General features: G+C 49.3%; 1 protein-coding gene across 5 annotated transcripts in view; it reads left to right on the top strand.

Annotated features, from left to right (window-relative positions):
• kalrna (kalirin RhoGEF kinase a) overlaps positions 1–16,011 on the top strand; it is a gene marked incomplete at both ends in the record, with an annotated part of 193,384 nt that extends 177,373 nt beyond the window's left edge. For 3 of the 5 annotated variants that reach the window (XM_084443201.1, XM_084443203.1, XM_084443200.1), the window contains 18 exons: positions 73–123; positions 219–296; positions 2,053–2,238; positions 2,783–2,954; positions 3,327–3,568; positions 5,768–6,027; positions 7,574–7,712; positions 8,756–8,818; positions 9,432–9,459; positions 9,574–9,736; positions 10,390–10,511; positions 10,842–10,973; positions 11,573–11,737; positions 12,211–12,289; positions 13,547–13,598; positions 14,221–14,369; positions 14,899–15,037; positions 15,466–16,011. In XM_084443201.1, coding sequence (XP_084299327.1) covers positions 73–123; positions 219–296; positions 2,053–2,238; positions 2,783–2,954; positions 3,327–3,568; positions 5,768–6,027; positions 7,574–7,712; positions 8,756–8,818; positions 9,432–9,459; positions 9,574–9,736; positions 10,390–10,511; positions 10,842–10,973; positions 11,573–11,737; positions 12,211–12,289; positions 13,547–13,598; positions 14,221–14,369; positions 14,899–15,037; positions 15,466–16,011 — 2,766 coding nt within the window. The remainder of the gene's footprint in view (positions 1–72; positions 124–218; positions 297–2,052; positions 2,239–2,782; positions 2,955–3,326; positions 3,569–5,767; positions 6,028–7,573; positions 7,713–8,755; positions 8,819–9,431; positions 9,460–9,573; positions 9,737–10,389; positions 10,512–10,841; positions 10,974–11,572; positions 11,738–12,210; positions 12,290–13,546; positions 13,599–14,220; positions 14,370–14,898; positions 15,038–15,465) is intronic. The other 2 variants (XM_084443202.1, XM_084443204.1) reach the window with 1 other exon arrangement.
• Between the last annotated feature and the right edge of the window lie 3,263 nt (positions 16,012–19,274).

The raw sequence follows: 19,274 nt of genomic DNA on the forward strand, positions 1-19,274 counted from the left end.
TGTGCCCTGGTGAATGTGCCCTGGTGAGTGTGCCCTGGTGAATGTGGAAATCACTCTAGTCTCTCTCAACAGGACTTCCTGAAGTACAGCTCCAAGGCTGGATTAGACTGTGCTGAATTGGAGGTACGTTTGTTCTCCAGAGAGCAGTGTGTCTGATTGTTGTTTGTTTGTTCTCCAGAGAGTGGTGTGTGATTGTTGTTTGTTTGTTTGTTCTCCAGAAAGCAGTGTCTCTGATGTCCCAGGTCCCCAAGCTCTGCAACGACATGATGAACCTGGGACGACTGCAAGGCTATGAGGTTCTGTCACTCTGCTATCAATCCCTTCCTTCCTTTTCAGTCAGGCTTCAGTATTGATCCTCAGAACTGTGTCAGTTCAAGGTTGGCCTGTTGGAGTATCACTAGAATTATATTAATAAAACCATAAAGTTCAGGGCCCTTTTTGGACTCCACAGGCCACCATAGCCAAGAGTCCACTTTTTATTCTTCCAATTGCATATTAACGTCACTGATTAAACTCAGGCTAACTGAAACATCCCCATTGAAGGAACTGAGAATGATGGCCCTGTGTTTGTTAATGACCTTGTCTGAGATACAGACTCTGTTAGTTCAACCTGGTCTGAGATACAGACTCTGTTAGTTCAGCAACTTGGTCTGAGATACAGACTCTGTTAGTTCAGCAACTTTGTCTAAGATTCAGACTCTGTTAGTTCAACACTGCTGAGGAGATGAGGAGCTGTTAGTCTGTGTAATGTCTGCATGTTGGCGGGCAGACGGACAGAGACGCTGACACAGCTGAACTGACATTATGCTCTGGTGTTGACAGACAGACACAGACAGACAGACAGACAGACAGACAGACAGACAGACAGACAGACAGACAGACAGACAGACAGACAGACAGACAGACAGACAGACAGACAGACAGACAGACAGACAGACAGACAGACAGACAGACAGACAGACAGACAGACAGACAGACTGGCTGCACTGCCCTCATCTCAGATACAATGTATGCCTGTTACAGAGTGAAGGCTTCTGTCATATCCCCAATGTCACTGTAGTATCATCATCATAGCCACATTCAGAGACAGATTTGCTGACTTTACAAAGAGTAAAGTAGAGAATCATTAGTTTTCTCGTCATGTGTGAAAAGTCGAGAAGGCAATTCTCACAACCCAGAATGAAGACCTACTCATAAGTCATGTGAGGTAATAAGACAAGTCTAGTGTTATCTAAGGACACCCTGTGACCTGTGTCTTGTTGATACTAATATTGTCTGTGTGGGAGTTTGCTAGAAGTGTTATTGCATGGAGATCACAGTGGGTAGTAGAGTACTATAGGTCAATGTAGGAGATCACTGTGGTTCTGTAGGTCAATGTAGGAGATCGTAGTAGTTAGTAGAGTACTGTAGGTCAATGTAGGAGATCGTAGTAGTTAGTAGAGTACTGTAGGTCAATGTAGGAGATCGTAGTAGTTAGTAGAGTAATGTAGGTCAATGTAGGAGATCGTAGTAGTTAGTAGAGTACTGTAGGTCAATGTAGGAGATCGTAGTAGTTAGTAGAGTAATGTAGGTCAATGTAGGAGATCAGAGTAGTTAGTAGAGTACTATAGTTCAATGTAGGAGAGGCTCTTTGTGCTTGGCAAGGCAAGTTTATTTGTATAGCACATTTCAGCAACAATTCAAAGTGCTTTACATGAGACATTAAAAGCATCAAGACAAAGTGCAGCACATAAAAGGTATTAAACTCCACAGGTCATTTTTGTCCGCTCAGATTGTAATTGCCTATAGACACAAAGTAGTACCTGTCCTTCACGTAGGATTCAAACCAGTCTAGCACTGTGCCAGAAATTCCCAGCCAGTTTTCCAGTCGGCCTAGAAATATGTTGTGGTCAACCGTGTCGAACGCAGCGCTGAGATCCAGTAATATCACTGTGATAGTGCTAGCAAGCATTATCACTAGAATCTCACTTTGGATTTCTCCCCCCTTCCCCTCTCTCTTATCTCTCTCTCTCTCTCTCTCTCTCTCTCTCTCTCTCTCTCTCTCTCTCTCAGGGGAAGTTGACCAGCCAGGGCAAGCTGTTGCAGCAGGAGACCTTCTTTGTGACAGAGCAGGATACGGGCGTCCTGTCCCGTAGTAAAGAGCGCCGCGTCTTCCTCTTCGAGCAGATCGTGATCTTCAGCGAGCTTCTGAGGAAGGGCTCGTCCACGCCCGGGTACCAGTTCAAGAAGAGCATCAAGGTGGGTCACCTCCACAAGCACAGGACGAGCACGCACAACAGTCTACACAACGCCTCACAGGTAACCCTGTCCTAAGACACACATTCAAGTGTGTGTGTGTGTGTGTGTGTGTGCGTGTGTGTGCGTGCATGCGTGGGTGCGTGTGTGTGAATGTGTGTGTGTGTGCGTGCGTGCATGCGAGTGTGTGTGTGTGTGTGTGCGTGCGTGCATGCAAGTGTGTGTGTGTGTGTGTGTGCGTGCATGCGTGGGTGCGTGTGTGTGAATGTGTGTGTGTGCGTGCGTGCATGCGAGTGTGTGTGTGTGTGTGTGTGTGCGTGCGTGCATGCAAGTGTGTGTGTGTGTGTGTGTGTGTGTGTGTGTGTGTGTGTGTGCGTGCGTGCATGCGAGTGTGTGTGTGTGTGTGTGCGTGCGTGCATGCAAGTGTGTGTGTGTGTGTGAATGTGTGTGTGTGTGCGTGCATGCGAGTGTGTGTGTGTGTGCGCGTGTGCGCGTGTGTGTGTGTGTGTGTGTGTGTGTGTGTGTGTGTGTGTGTGTGTGAGAGCAGGTGAGCTTCCTGGGCCTGGAGGAGCAGGTGGATAGTGACCCATGTAAGTTCGTGCTGTTGTGCCGCGGGTCATCGGAGCGCTTCGCGCTGCAGGCCGCCAGCCTGGAGATCAAGCAGGTGTGGGTTCAACACATCAACGACGTGCTGGACGCCCAGAGCAACTTCCTCTCTGGTGAGACCACACAGGATATGACATCACCACTGTTTGAATCAGGTCAAACCAAGTTTTTTTGTAATTTTTATGTCGATGTAATTGATTGGTCAGGTGGGATTTAGCAGAGATACACACACTCTCCTAGACTCCTACACACACACACACACACACACTCTCTCCTAGACTCCTACACACACACACTCTCCTAGACTCCTACACACACACACTCTCCTCCTACATACCCCCCCCTCCCCCTCCCCCTCCTCACCCCCAGGGGGTCAGTTTGGGACCAGAGGGCCGACCCAGAGTAACCCCATTAGAGTCCTGCCCTGGTACTGAGAACACCCACAGTCACAATCCTCCCTCTTCCTCTTGTGTTCGGCCCCCCAGCTCTGCAGTCTCCCATCGAGTACCAGAAGGAGAAGGGGGGGGGGTCCCACTCCCTGACCCGGAACCCCTCGGGCAGCAGCCGAACCCCCCAGGACAAAAGCCGACCCCATTCGTCGTCCTCGGTGGGGGCGGAGAAGTCCTCGGTGGCCGGGCGCGCCCCCACCCCTCTGAAGACCTCCGCCTCCAACGGCAGCTCCGGCTTCGACCCCCAGAAACACGGCGACCGCTACGACACCACCAGGGTCAGTCCCCCCAGGGTCAGGCTGTCTGACCTATATGGCCCTGCTGGTTACTCTTTAGACCAGACTAGTCTAGTCCAGTCCAGTCCAGTCCAGGCCCACTAGTCTAGTCTGGTCCAGTCCAGTCCAGTCCAGTCTAGTCTAGCTGGTGAGTCTAGTTAGTACCTGGTTAGTCTAGCTAGTACCTGGTTAGTCTAGCTAGTACCTGGTCAGTCTGGTTAGTACCTGGTCAGTCTGGTTAGTACCTGGTTAGTCTGGTTAGTACCTGGTCAGTCTGGTTAGTACCTGGTCAGTCTGGTTAGTACCTGGTTAGTACCTGGTCAGTCTGGTTAGTACCTGGTCAGTCTGGTTAGTACCTGGTTAGTCTGGTTAGTAACTGGTTAGTCTGGTTAGTACCTGGTCAGTCTGGTTAGTACCTGGTTAGTCTGGTTAGTACCTGGTCAGTCTGGTTAGTACCTGGTCAGTCTGGTTAGTACCTGGTTAGTCTGGTTAGTACCTGGTCAGTCTGGTTAGTACCTGGTCAGTCTGGTTAGTACCTGGTTAGTCTGGTTAGTACCTGGTCAGTCTGGTTAGTACCTGGTCAGTCTGGTTAGTACCTGGTTAGTCTGGTTAGTAACTGGTTAGTACCTGGTCAGTCTGGTTAGTACCTGGTTAGTCTGGTTAGTACCTGGTTAGTCGGTATTGCGGTTTGTGCTTTTTTTGGTAGGCCAGACAGAAGAGTGTTACAATAGTCCAACCTGCTAGTAATAAAAGCATGCATTCGTGTTTCAGTATCGGTGTGAGAGAGGAAAGGTTTCAGCATGGTAATGTTTCTTACAGTAGGTGATAAAATGAGGTCCTTGTCACATTCTTTATACTGTATGGGCCTCAAAGCTAAGATCAAAGTCCAGCACAACACCACAAAAACAAGTTTCTTGCCTGGCATTTCGTATTCAGTGACAGTGTTTTTTAAGTGCACCGATAGTCTCTCTCTTTCACCTTTTTCACCACTGATCAATACTTCAGTTTGTCCTGGTTTAACAGGAGGAAGTTCTGTCACATCCACACATTTATGTCAGCAGTACATTCTGTAAAACAGTCAATTGAGCTGTAATCGAGGGGCGTCACAGAAATACCCAGTGTACCCAGACCCAGCCTGCACCTTCCCATCAGACTCGTAGAGAGTAGATCAACCCCGTTAGTAGATCAACCCCGTTAGTAGATCAACCCCATAGATCAACCCTGTTTGTAGATCAACCCAGTTAGTAGATCAACCCTGTTTGTAGATCAACTCTGTTTGTAGATCAACCCTGTTTGATCAACCCCATAGTAGATCAACCCTATTTGTAGATCAACCCTGTTTGATCAACCCCGTTAGTAGATCAACCTGTTACTAGATGAACCCTGTTGGTAGATCAACCCGACAGTAGATCAACCCTATTAGATCAACCTGTTAGTAGATCAACCTTTTAGTAGATCAACTTGTTAGATAAACCTGTTAGTAGATCAACCCGTTAGTAGATCAACCTGTTAGTAGATCAACCCGCTAGTAGATCAACCCCGTTAGATCAACCCCATTAATAGATCAATCCGTTAGTAGATCAACCCCATTAGATCAATTCCGTTAGTAGATCAACCCTATTAGATCAATTCCGTTAGTAGATCAACCCTGTTAGTAGATGAACCTGGTAGTAGATCAGCCCCATTAATAGATCAACCCTGTTAGTAGATTAACCCCATTTGTAGATCAACCCTGTTAGTAGATCAGCTTGGACATGTTTATGCGTGTGGTCACTGTTTCTCACCTGGTTTTAAACATGCAAACCTTTAGTAGATCAGCTAAAACATCTACTCAGAGCAGAAGTCAGACATGGTTATTGAAGATCTGCTAAATGAACAGAACTAACTCTCCGTTGTGTATTGAAACTGCCTCTCCATCTACTCCTCTTCCTCCCCTCCCCCATCCTCTCCTCCCCCTCCACTTCCTCCTCCATCTCCTCTTCTCCTCCTCCACCTCCATGTCCTCCTCCTCTCCTCCTTCACCTCCATGTCCTCCTCCTCTCCTCCTTCACCTCCATGTCCTCCTCTTCTCCTCCTCCACCATGTCCTCTTCCTCTCCTCCTCCACCTCCATGTCGTCCTCCTCTCCTCCTCCACCTCCATGTCCTCCTCCTCTCCTCCTCCACCTCCATGTCCTCCTCCTCTCCTCCTCCTGTCCCTCCAGCAGCATGTGGATGGTGAGGGCTGTAATGGGATGTCGTCCACCATGATGGCCACCCAGGACTACAGTGCACTGAAGGAAAATGAGATCTGCGTCATCCAGGGAGAGACCGTCCAGATCCTGGCAACCAATCAGCAGAACATGTACCTGGTCTACCGCCCCGCCAACAGCCAATCACCAGCCGCGGAGGGCTGGGTCCCAGGTCACATCCTGGGCCCGCCCACTAAAACTCTCAAAGACAGTGCTGCAGACGCAAGCATCAAGTAAGTGCCCCTCAGCCCCCCCCCCCCCCCCCCCCTGCGGAGCTCTGATGGATGATAGAGATATCAGTCTCTGCCTTCCTGTTTGAGTCCCCCGTCCCAATCCCCCAACTCCCCCCCTCTCTGAGAACTAACTGGGAAATGTCGGACTACACGAGGCCCATCTCTGTTGTTATGTGTAAAAGCTTACTGATCCATTCAAGGACTTTCTAGAACCGTGTAGAGAAGACAGAGGAACTCTTACATCCATGTGGAACTGACCGGTCTGGACTTTTATTTCTGTTCCTAACACCCTACTTTCCTTTTCTTTTTACACATTTGGAAAAGAAAATGGCCGCTGATGGGCCTAGGCCTGTTTCTCCAAATGGAGGAAGTTTATGTTATTGTCTATGGCAATTTGTACAGATTGTGTTTTCCTTGTTTTGTTTTGTTATACTTTTTTTTCTTCAGTTCACCTTTTTGTTTGATTTGTTGTTATTGATATGTTGGCAGTTTACTGTAAAAAGTTAATTTGAGTTGTTTACTGATACTCCCTCCAGTACATTCCTGTATAAAGTATTTTGCACTATTTAAGAGAATCCACATTAAATGAAGTCAGGTTGTGCAATATAATTGATTAGTCACAATGTTCAGCATTGTACTGGTAGTGTAACTAAATCATTTTAAATGTATTTTAAATATGTAAAATAAAATTTTGACATGAGCATGAGTTAGCAAGGCAACATAGGTTGAACTTGTTTGTTTGCATTAGGATTGTTGATCCCAGGGCTCCAGCTAAGCAGCACCTCTCAGCCTTAGACATAGACCGCCTCTATCTCACATTGAGCAGAACATGATAGAGAAATCAATCCAACCACTAGTTTTCTATTGTTGATTTCTACTTGTAAATCTCTGGCGTGTGATTGGCCTGCTCGTCCTGCAGAGGGGTCATCTCTAGGTCGTGAGCTTGATTAAAGGTGATCATTCTTCTGGTGCAGATCTCTGGCTGCTTCATCAATACTACTCACACACCGTTAGACACACCCACACCACCGGGCTTCTACTGACCTATCTATAATTTATTTTAGTTTTATTTTTGTTGTAGTCTGTTGAAGTAGAAATTAGTTTTATTTCTCTACTAACCACACTGGTCCTCGATAAAGTCTGTTTGTGGACAAAGCAGCAGCTTTGAAAACACAGATAACTAAAATAATGAGGGGTCAGGGGTCAAGCTATGCTGCTTTGGCACAAACAGTCTGTCCACTATGGTGTAAGACTAGACTATCATGGTATTATAGCATATAGAACATGTAACATGCATCCCTCTTGTGTGTGAACTGCTATGACAAAGTGATACAGATTACATTTCTGTTACAGGGGATGTTTTACACACACACACACACACACACACACACACACACACACACACACACACACGCTCTCTCGCTCTCTCTCTCTCTCTGTCTCTTTCAGTCTAAGTTATTTCAATAAAGATGACCTGTCCTCTCTGTTTCTCCTCCCCCCCTCACAATAAGCTTGGATTTGATTGGTCAATGTTTTGGTACGACAGGAAGTCTCTTTCGTGGAACACCCTGCGTTCCAGAAAGCGGGCAGAGAAGGAGAGCGCTGGGGTCAAAGGTGACACCAGGCTAGAGAACGGCGTCCGTAAGCCCAAGGAGATCCTCAGCACCACCAAGGTGACGGTCAAAGTGAGTAAGCGGGTGGCGCAGAGTGATGATGTCACGCTTGCCCCTGCCACTCCCTCACCCGTGTGTGTGTGTGGACCTGCGATGCTGCCGCCCAGAAATGCCCCTCCTCTAACTGCCCCTGCACCGTTTACCCCCCTGTGCATCTAAAAACTATTATGATTTTGATGGATTTATTAATCTGTCCTGAAGCATGCAACTAATATTAGTGACCGCTGTTTCACCAAACAGTTTGTGGGAATGTTGTTTTTGTTGGTAGTGTTCTCTCCCCAGCTGCTGCAGGTTCAACTAACAATAACGTGGTTCAAATTAATAATAAAAAGACTATCACTTTACAATAATACACTATTTTAACATCATACAGTATAACCTAATTTAAACCCAACAATTTTTTTGGGGGGGTTGAAATAGGTTTCCTTTATATGAAAGAGGTTTCCTCTATATTTGAAGATTATGGGTGAACAGAGTTAGTTCTGTAGCGAGCAGTCCTGTAGGTGTGTGGTGATGTCATGAAGACCAGATCTACCTGAGCACTCAGAAATCACACGTCTACTTTGGATCTCACAACATTAGGATGTTCCCCTGCTCAGTCTGACACCATGGTTTGTAAAGTTCTCAGGTCTTGTTTTATGATGATGACCCACCTATCATTTTCAAACCCGTGTTTTCATGTCTCTGTTCTGATGGCTTGACGTCTGGTTTTATGTTGGCTTGCTTCTCCCTCCCTGTGCCTGACCTGTCTGACCTGTCTGACCCTTGTCTCTATATCACACTCACATAAAACACACCGGTACAGAGAACTGACTGTGTTGTGCTGTAATACTGGATGTATACATTATTCCATATTAACCACAACTGGTTTCATACTTATCACTACTGTCCGTGGACTTCTTATCTACAGTACATAAGAGTGTAGAGATTGGTTTGGGACTGGGACGGCCCCCACCTCGACACCGCCCGGACCTGGCCAGGGGGAGGGCTGCGCTGAGACGTCTCTCTAACGCTCTCTCTCTCTCTAACGCTCTCTCTCTCCCCCCTCGCTGCAGGAGTCACACACCTCAGAAGAGTCTGATTGCGATGATGATCTAGAGCCCAAACCTAGCATGGAGGTAGTCCTGCTCGCCTGCCCCTCTGCATGCTGCCCAGCCTGTCTGTCTGTCTGTAGACCAGCCTGCTGTCTGTCTGTAGACCAGCCTGCTGTCTGTCTGTAGTCTAGTCCAGTGTCTGTTGATAAGTCAGGTGTTTGTAGAGTAGGTGATGTCCTAGTCTAGTCCCTAGCTCCTATAATACAGATGTGATGTCCTAGTCTAGCCCTTAGCTACAGGGGTGATGTCCTAGTCTAGCCCTACTGTAATAACTCCTTGGTCTAGCCACTGTAGCAGGCTGCAGGTAGGCTACATTATAAGCCTGCCTCTCTAAGACTTCTCCAACTCATTTCCCTTTTCTCTGGAAACACTGGGATAGTTAATGAATCCCCACATTTGTGTTCAAATCCACGCCCTTGTACCACAGCGTGTTCACACACGACCTGCTCTTCGATACGCTGTTCAGCAGGGCCTCGTTTCTCATGGAGCTACACTGCCACCTAGTGGCTCCACCCTAATTTACGGGGACATGTTGCTCCCGGCCCAGGGATGGTTTATTATGTCACTCTGAACATTATTCAAACTGAGGCTGTGAAACTCATTCTTAATGCTTGACATCCATACATCTCCTTTGCAGTTACTGAACCCCAATTTCATACAAGAAGGTAAGACACCAGAATAGTGCTGAAAATAAAGCACATCATTTAGATGGGATCTGCAGTGAGAGACCTGAGGCTCTCTCTCTGACGTGTGTGTGTGTGTGTGGCTCTGCTCCCAAGTGGCCCCTGAGTTCCTGGTCTCTCTAGCTGATGTGACGTGTGCGTTTGGAGAGACTGTGGTGTTGTGCTGTAAGGTGTGTGGTCGACCCAAACCCAACATCACCCTGAAGGGACCAGACCAAAACCCACTGGTCAACAGCAGCCGTTTCACCATAAACATCCGGTAAATGAAATGGTGTGTGTGTGCGTGCGTGCGTGCGTGCGTGCGTGCGTGCGTGAGAGGTTGCGTGTGCAAGGGTGTAGGAGACCCTGATGTTTTTTGAGACCTTGGTAGAACAGGAAGTAAGATGAAAGCCTTGTATCTGACAAGACGATTAGTCAATCCCAGAGAGACTCATTAGGCTTCTTCCTGTTAGACATGTGGAAATATGTCTGAGATGACTGCTAATGTCTGTGGGCCAATTAACACTGGATCCACTGGACAAGAGTATGTTCTAGAGCATACTGGGGGGCAATTAGCACAAATACCTTTCCTGATGTATAATTCATTGTGAGGGAAGGCTACTTGCCGCTGTAATAGAACTAGAATGCATAACATTAGTCATTTAGGAGATGCTTTTATCCAAAGAGACTTACAATAATTCGGTAGTCAGTGTACTACTACTCACCAGAACTCACAAGTGCATCTCCTTTCTAAACAAGTGACTAAGAGCATACTGTACAGTAATCTATGCCAAAGTGCAAGAGTAGCAAAATGTAATACACAATGATAGAATAGAATGCATCTATTACCACAGAGCTGAACAGAGCGCCATGTACCGTCAGCTAATCGCCCAATCACGTCTCTCCCTCCTCCCTCCCTGTCCTGGTCTCCAGGGAAACGGGAGACATCCTGTTGAAGATCTGCAACCTGATGCCTCAGGACACGGGCATCTACACCTGCGTTGCCGTTAACGACCACGGCTCCGCCTCCTCCTCAGCCTCCATCAAGGTCCAAGGTGAGGAGGAGGAGAGGAGGCTGGGAGGAGGAGAAGGAGAGTAGGGGAGAGGAGGAGGAGGAGAGGAGAAGGAGAGGAGGAAGAGGATAGGGAGGACGTGGAGGAGAGGAGAAGAGAGTAAGAGAGGAGGAGAGGGAGGAGGAGCAGAGGAGGAGCAGAAGAGAGGAGAGGAGGAAGAGGGGGGACGCAGAGGAGGAGAGGAGATAAAGAGGAGGATAGGGAGGAGGAGGTGGATGAGAGGAGGAGGAGAGGGAGGAGGAGGAGGTGCCCAAGGTTGTGGGCTCTCAGGATGAATGAGTGGGAGTGATGGTGTGTCCCTGTCCCTGGCAGGTATCCCAGCAGCCCCTGTGCGTCCGGTGGCCCAGGAGGCCAGCAGCACGGCTGTGATCGTCCACTGGCTCCCCCCCGCCAGCGCCGCCACCTGCGCCGTGGCCAGCTACAGCGTGGAGTACCGGCAGGAAGGTGCGTCTGCGCTCCGCTGCTCAGCCCTGATGGGTTTCAGCTTCTCTCCACTCCGCTGCTCAGGCCTGATGGTCTCAGCTTCTCTCCACTCCGCTGCTCAGCCCTGAGGGGTCTCAGCTTCTCTCCACTCCGCTGCTCAGCCCTGAGGGGTCTCAGCTTCTCTCCACTCCGCTGCTCAGGCCTGATGGGTCTCAGCTTCTCTCCACTCCACTGCTCAGGCCTGATGGGTCTCAGCTTCTCTCTGTTGCAACCAGAAACACAACACATTAAAGGGATAGTTTGGAATTTTGGACATAGGGCATCATTTATAAATGAATAACATTGTTGTTGGCAGCTGTAGTAGGTACTGGTAGTAAGAAGGACTGTTTGAACGTCCACTAGCCCTCGTTATGCCCCCTAGTCCTAGAAGCTGAAAGGACACGCTACCCTATGCGTGAACGCGCAACATGTAGGGGTGGGGCTAAGGGAGGTAGGGATTGGGCCTTTATGTCGGAGGTGGTTGAAAGATCAGAAACTCCATTCACTAAAATGCGCCGTTCCCCACTTCAACCTCCATGTGTCTATTCTGGAGGTAACGGGATGCTTGGCTCCTCCCCCAGACTCCCTGCTGTGGCAGCGCTCGGTGGCGTCCACGGCGGACGTGTGTGTGAAGATCGAGGACCTCATCCCTGGGGGGCACTACCAGTTCAGGGTCAGCGCCAGCAACACCTGGGGGGTCAGTCTGCCCAGCGAGCCCTCCAACATGGTCACCCTGACCAGCGGGAGTGAGTCACACACTCACACACACACTCACACACACTCACACACACTCTCACAAACACACTCTCACACACACTCTCACACACACACACACACACACACACACACACACTCACACACACACACACTCTCACACACACAAACACACTCTCACACACTCACACACACTCTCACACATACACACTCACACACACAAACACACTCTCACACACTCACACACACTCTAACACACAAACACTCACACACTCACACACACTCTCACACACACTCTCACACACACACACACACACACACACACACACACACACACATTCACACACACATTCACACACACACACACACACACACACACACACACACACACACCAATCTTTTTCTTTTACATGATGTCATTCACTAATATAGCCTTCCTTTTATGGAGATATTTAAATAATTTAAGAGCTGACTGAATGAATTTTATGTTTGTCTTTATATCAAGATTCTGCTTATGATGGAACAAGCATTCAGTGGAAAGACAACTTCGAAGCTACTTTCTCGGAAATTTGTGAAATCGGACGGTAAGGTGCTCTTTATCCCATACTACCCCTCTCTCTCTCTTTATCCCATACTACCCCTCTCTCTCTCTTTATCCCATACTACCCCTCTCTCTCTCTTTATCCCATACTACCCCCCCCTCTCTCTTTATCCCATACTACCCCCCCCTCTCTCTTTATCCCATACTACCCCCCTCTCTCTCTTTATCCCATACTACCCCCCCCTCTCTTTATCCCATACTACCCCCTCTCTCTCTTTATCCCATACTACCTCCCCCTCTCTTTATCCCATACTACCCCTCTCTCTCTCTTTATCCCATACTACCCCCCCTCTCTCTTTATCCCATACTACCCCCTCTCTCTCTTTATCCCATACTACCTCCCCCTCTCTTTATCCCATACTACCCCTCTCTCTCTCTTTATCCCATACTACCCCCCCTCTCTCTTTATCCCATACTACCTCCCCCTCTCTCTTTATCCCATACTACCCCCCCCCTCTCTCTTTATCCCATACTACCCCTTCTCTCTCTTTATCCCATACTACCCCCCCCTCTCTTTATCCCATACTACCCCCCTCTCTCTCTTTATCCCATACTACCCCCCCTCTCTCTTTATCCCATACTACCCCTCTCTCTCTCTTTATCCCATACTACCCCTCTCTCTCTCTTTATCCCATACTACCCCTCTCTCTCTTTATCCCATACTAACCCCTCTCTCTCTCTTTATCCCATACTACCCCCCCTCTCTCTCTTTATCCCATACTACCCCTCTCTCTCTTTATCCCATACTAACCCCCCTCTCTTTCTCCCATACTACCCCCCCCACCCGCCCCATACTCCTCTCTGATCTCACCCCTCTACTCCTCTCTGAGCTCACCCCTCTACTCCTCTCTGATCTCACCCCTCTACTCCTCTCTGATCTCACCCCTCTACTCCTCTCTGATCTCACCCCTCTACTCCTCTCTGAGCTCACCCCTCTACTCCTCTCTGAGCTCACCCCTCTACTCCTCTCTGAGCTCACCCCTCTACTCCTCTCTGAGCTCACCCCTCTACTCCTCTCTGAGCTCACCCCTCTACTCCTCTCTGATCTCACCCCCCTACTCCTCTCTGAGCTCACCCCTCTACTCCTCTCTGATCTCACCCCCCTACTCCTCTCTGAGCTCACCCCCTACTCCTCTCTGAGCTCACCCCTCTACTCCTCTCTGATCTCACCCCTCTACTCCTCTCTTATCTCACCCCTCTACTCCTCTCTGATCTCACCCCCGTCTCCCCCGGATTGCAGGGGCAGGTTTTCGGTGGTGAGGAAGTGTCTCAACAAGACCACTAAGAAGGAGGTAAGCCACATAACCCACTCACCTGTCTGCTCTAGTCCGCTAAGAAGAATCACAGTAGAGGCATGAACACACGTCTACTGTGAATGAATGAACACACGTCTACTGTGAATCAATGAACACAACACAACAATCAGTGTTGAGAGTGAGAGGATGAGTACGTGTTGAGTGAGAGGATGAGCGTAGGTGTTGAGAGAGAGGATGAGTACGTCTTGAGTGAGAGGATGAGCGTACGTGTTGAGAGTGAGAGGATGAGTATGTGTTGAGAGTGAGAGGATGAGTACGTGTTGAGAGTGAGAGGATGAGCGTACGTGTTGAGTGAGAGGATGAGCGTACGTGTTGAGAGTGAGAGGATGAGTACGTGTTGAGTGAGAGGATGAGCGTACGTGTTGAGTGAGAGGATGAGTACGTGTTGAGTGAGAGGATGAGCGTACGTGTTGAGTGAGAGGATGAGCGTACATGTTGAGAGTGAGAGGATGAGTACATGTTGAGTGAGAGGATGAGTACGTGTTGAGAGTGAGAGGATGAGCGTATGTGTTGAGTGAGAGGATGAGCGTACGTGTTGAGTGAGAGGATGAGCGTACATGTTGAGTGAGAGTATGACATGTGAGCGCTGTGCCTGTAGGTGGCGGTGAAGAGCGTGAGTAAGAAGATGCAGAAGAGGGAGCAGGTGGCCCACGAGGCCGACGTCCTCCGCCACGTCCAGCACCCACAGCTGGTCGCTCTGTTTGACACCTATGAGACACCGTCTTCCTTCATCCTGGTCCTCGAGCTGTAAGGAGCTCTCTGATTGGACGCCCAGCATAGAGTACACTGGATAAACTGGATAGCTGTGTTTGACTACACAATACACTAACATTGGTGTGTGTGTGTGTGTGTGTGTGTGTGTGTGTGTGTGTGTGTGTGTGTGTGTGTGCGTGCGTGCATGCGTGCACGGGCGTGTGTGTATGTGTGTGTGTGTTTGTGTTTGTGTTTGTGTCTGTGTCTGTGTGTGTATGTGTCTGTGTGTATGTGTCTTTGTGTATGTGTCTGTGTCTTTGTGTGTGTGTATGTGTCTGTGTCTTTGTGTGTGTGTATGTGTGTGTCTGTGTGTGTGCGTGTGTATGTGTCTGTATGTGTGTGTGTGTATGTCTGTATGTGTGTGTGTATATATATATATATATATATATATATATGTAAATGTGTGTGTGTGTGTGTGCATGTCTGTGTGTGTGTGTCTGTATGTGTGTGTGTCTCTGTATGTGTCTGTATGTGTGTATGTGTGTGTGCGTGTGTGCGTGTGTATGTGTGTGTGTGTGTTCAGGCTGGAAGATGGCCGCCTGCTGGACTACCTGGTGGCCCATGACGAGCTGATGGAGGAGAAGGTGGCGTTCTTTGTGAAGGAGACGCTAGAGGCTCTCCAGCACCTCCACACCTGCAGAGTGGCACACCTGGACCTGAAGGTCACACCTCCCTCCCTCCCTCCCTCCCTCCCTCCCTCCCTCCCTCCCTCCCTCGCTCCCTCGCTCCTTCCTTCCTTCCTTCCTTCCTTCCTTCCTTCCTTCCTTCCTTCCTTCCTTCCTTCCTTCCTTCCTTCCTTCCTTCCTTCCTTCCTTCCTACCTTCCTTCCTTCCTTCCTTCCTTCCTTCCTTCCTTCCTTCCTTCCTTCCTTCCTACCTTCCTTCCTTCCTTCCTTCCTTCCTCTCTTCCTTCCTTCCGTCCTTCCTTCCTTCCTTCCTCTCTTCCTTCCTTCCTTCCTTCCTTCCGTCCTTCCTTCCTTCCGTCCTTCCTTCCTTCCGTCCTTCCTTCCTCTCTTCCTTCATTCCTTCCTTCCTTCCTCAGCTAGATCCCTTCTCTAAAACGTTCCACTCCTGTGTTCCACCCTGAACAGCCGGAGAACCTCCTGGTGGACCTCCATGTTCCGGTTCCCTGCGTCAAGCTGGTGGACTTCGGGGATGCCATCCAGGTGTCTGCCCACCGCTACGTTCACCTGCTACTGGGGAACCCCGAGTTCGCCGCCCCCGAGTTGATCCAGGGCACGGCGGTGTCCCTGACCACGGACGTGTGGAGCGCGGGCGTGCTGGCCTATGTCATGCTCAGCGGCGTGTCCCCCTTCCTGGACGAGAGCCCGGAGGAGACGTGTGTCAACATCTGCCGGCTGGACTTTTGCTTCCCCGACGACTACTTCCAGGGCGTGAGCCAGGCCGCCAGGGACTTCATCAGCTCCACGCTGCAGCGCGACCCCAGGAAACGCCCCAGCGCCACATCCTGTCTGCAGCATCCCTGGGTGGGGGCGCACAGCGCCGACTACTCCAAGAACCCCCTGGACACCGGCCGTCTGGCCACCTTCATAGACAGACGCAGGCAGCTGCATGATGTCCGGCCCGTCACCAACATCAAAGGCCTGGTGACCAGCAGCATGGGACACACGCTATGAGAGGCCGGCAGGGGGACAGGAGCTCTGGGCACGGAGGCTCACCCTGGTCAGCCTGGGGGTCAGGAGCTCTGGGCAGGGAGGCTCACCCCGGTCAGCCTGGGGGTCAGGAGCTCTGGGCAGGGAGGCTCACCCCGGTCAGCCTGGGGGTCAGGAGCTCTGGGCAGGGAGGCTCCCCAGGCAGCAGCTCAGTATCCTGCTACTGGATGAGACCTGCAGTACATACCACACATACCACCCACAATGGGACCTGAAGCCACAGGCTACAACCCACTGGTCTCTCTGGAGCCCAGTCTCTCTAACAAAACAGTCTTTCTAGAACCCAGTCTCTCTAGAACCCAGTCTCTCACAGTCTAGAACCCAGTCTCTCTAAAAACCAGTCTCTCTCACAGTCTAGAGCCCAGTCTCTCTAAAAACCAGTCTCTCTTACAGTCTAGAACCCAGTCTCTCTAGAGCCGTCTTTCTAGAACCCAGTCTTTCTAAAGCCCAGTCTGTCTAGAACCCAGTCTCTCACAGTCTTGAACTCAGTCTCTCTAGAACCAGGTCTCTCTAGAGCCCAGTCTCTCTAGAATCCAGTCTCTCTAGAGCCCAGTCTAGAACCCAGTCTCTCTAGAGCCCAGTCTCTCACAGTCTAGAACCCCAGTCTCTCTTGTAGTGGATTTAAATCTGATCGAAAGTAAAAGATTTGCCAAGGTTCGCTCAATAAGGTTAAGTCTGATTTTTTGAGAAAACATGTGAGCGCAAGGACTTCAGGATAACGCACGTGAGTGGTATCCAGCAGAAGTGAAGCAGAAAGGTGTTGCAGGGTCTTATATTCAAGCAATACACAGGTATGACGCTTCCAGGGATGTGATTGGCTAACCCATCTGTACACATCATAATAAAGTGGCGGACATCATCAACAGTGGTCAAGAGTACAGGCATGTGATATGAGAAAGGGCGGTAAATCTTGCAGGGACAATGGAACAAAGAAAGGTTATTCAGGCCAGACAAGGTCTGAGGTGTGTCAGCCTCCTGGAGAGGTCTTCCTGTTATAAATGCTAGGGGTTTTGCATGTGAAAGGTTGGAGGTAGAGAGAAATTACAATTTCTATGACACTCTAGAGCCCAGTCTCTCTAGAACCCAGTCTCTCACAGTCTAGAACCCAGTCTCTCTAGAACCCAGTCTCTCTAGAGCCCAGTCTCTCTAGAGCCCAGTCTCTCACAGTCTAGAACCCAGTCTCTCTAGAACCCAGTCTCTCTAGAGCCCAGTCTCTCTAGAGCCCAGTCTCTCACAGTCTAGAGCCCAGTCTCTCTAGAGCCCAGTCTCTCACAGTCTAGAACCCAGTCTCTCTAGAACCCAGTCTCTTTAGAGCCCAGTCTCTCACAGTCTAGAGCCCAGTCTCTCTAGAACCCAGTCTCTCTAGAGCCCAGTCTCTCACAGTCTAGAACCCAGTCTCTTTAGAGCCCAGTCTCTCACAGTCTAGAGCCCAGTCTCTCTAGAACCCAGTCTCTCTCCACTCTGAGGTACTCACCCACCATCAGTAATGTTGGGAGACTTCCTGGCGCCTGTCTCCGGTGCGTTATGAATGCCAACCTTAGGCGCCAGAGACAGTTCTATGAAGTTAGTATTACTGGTGAATGCAGTTTATTGTAGAATGTGCTCAGCCCTTGATGAAGTGCTATAGTCTGTGGGGACATATTCAGCCATCAGTCTCTTAGTAAATGCATCAAGTATGCGTCATCTGTGGATGTAGAGGCTCAAATTGCTATTTTTCCACGATTTGAATATGAATGAAAAGATGATTATCTTGTCACCCCAATGTTGTGCACGCATGTCGTCATAGCAACATACTGTATCACCCACATCTCATCAGTTGCTTTTTACACAAATCTGGCATTTCTAACGTGTGTGGTCAAAACCTAACTACAGCCCAATCAGCTATCAGCTAGAGGACTGTCAACACCATGCTACAGACTAGAATAGAATAGAAAATCCTAGCCCTTAAAAATGCATAAATTAGTCATTGTCTGATGTTATTTTTAATGTCAAACTTAAATTATCTATTTATTTGTTTTCTGATCTTATGTGATTGCTTCTTACATTTTGTATGTCCAGAATGAATGTCTATCAGAGTCCTACTGTGGCGCTGAGAGTAAGTTATGTTTATGTGTTTAAACCAAACAGTACTTTAACAAGGCTGAAATCTGGAAAACTAATGTGTCTTTAATATCCAGGACAGCTGTCAATCAAAGGTGTTCATAGACTTAGACAGTCATGTCCTGTCTGTTGGTCAAATCTGCTCAGTTTTGGTCAGAGGGTCATAAGACTGCCGGCGTGTCCGCCTCCCCAGGGAGACCCGGGTTCTAACCCCACCCTGGCCAGCGGGAGACCCGGGTTCTAACCCACCCTGGCCAGCGGGAGACCCGGGTTCTAACCCACCCTGGCCAGCGGGAGACCCGGGTTCTAACCCCGCCCTGGCCAGCGGGAGACCCGGGTTCTAACCCCACCCTGGCCAGCGGGAGACCCGGGTTCTAACCCACCCTGGCCAGCGGGAGACCTGGGTTCTAACCCACCCAGGCCAGCGGGAGACCTGGGTTCTAACCCACCCTGGCCAGCGGGAGACCCGGGTTCTAACCCAGCCAGGCCAGCGGGAGACCCGGGTTCTAACCCACCCAGGCCAGCGGGAGACCCGGGTTCTAACCCCGCCCTGGGCACGGCGGAACCAACGGCCCCCAGCAGCCAGCCCACCTGCAGGATGTGGAATGTGATCGAGCTGATAACTCAACCATCCTGTATATTATATCTAATGCCATGTGGTGTGATGCTTCAAACCCACAGAGTTCAATATATTGTCATCAGCCTCGCTCAATATCATTATGGCAATATTTCCCCTGACATGTGCTTGTAATTCTATATAGCCTAGCTTACTGCAGCAACACTGCCCATCAACATCTTAGCACTGCGTTGTACATGCCTTTAATAGCATAGCCTTTCTTACACCATACGGGCTGTTTGTTACTGAATGTTTATGAATAAAAAGTGCTTGTTTCTAGAAAACTTTGTCCCCGATTGTCTCTCTAAAGCTGGAAAGCAATTTGGCTTGGGCCGTTTCTAATTGACAAGATGCAGGCTTCAGCAACAAACATTCACCATGCAAGCATTGCAAGAGGTAACTGACACAATGGGCTTTACTATCTAAAATATAATATTAGTAAACCTGCTACTACCTTTCTCGAAGGTATGATAGGACTCTAGATGAATGAAATAGTGATGTGACGTTCGTG

This window comes from Borostomias antarcticus (genome assembly GCF_949987555.1).
Source record: "Borostomias antarcticus genome assembly, chromosome: 9".
Classification (NCBI taxonomy): Eukaryota; Metazoa; Chordata; class Actinopteri; order Stomiiformes; family Stomiidae; genus Borostomias; species Borostomias antarcticus.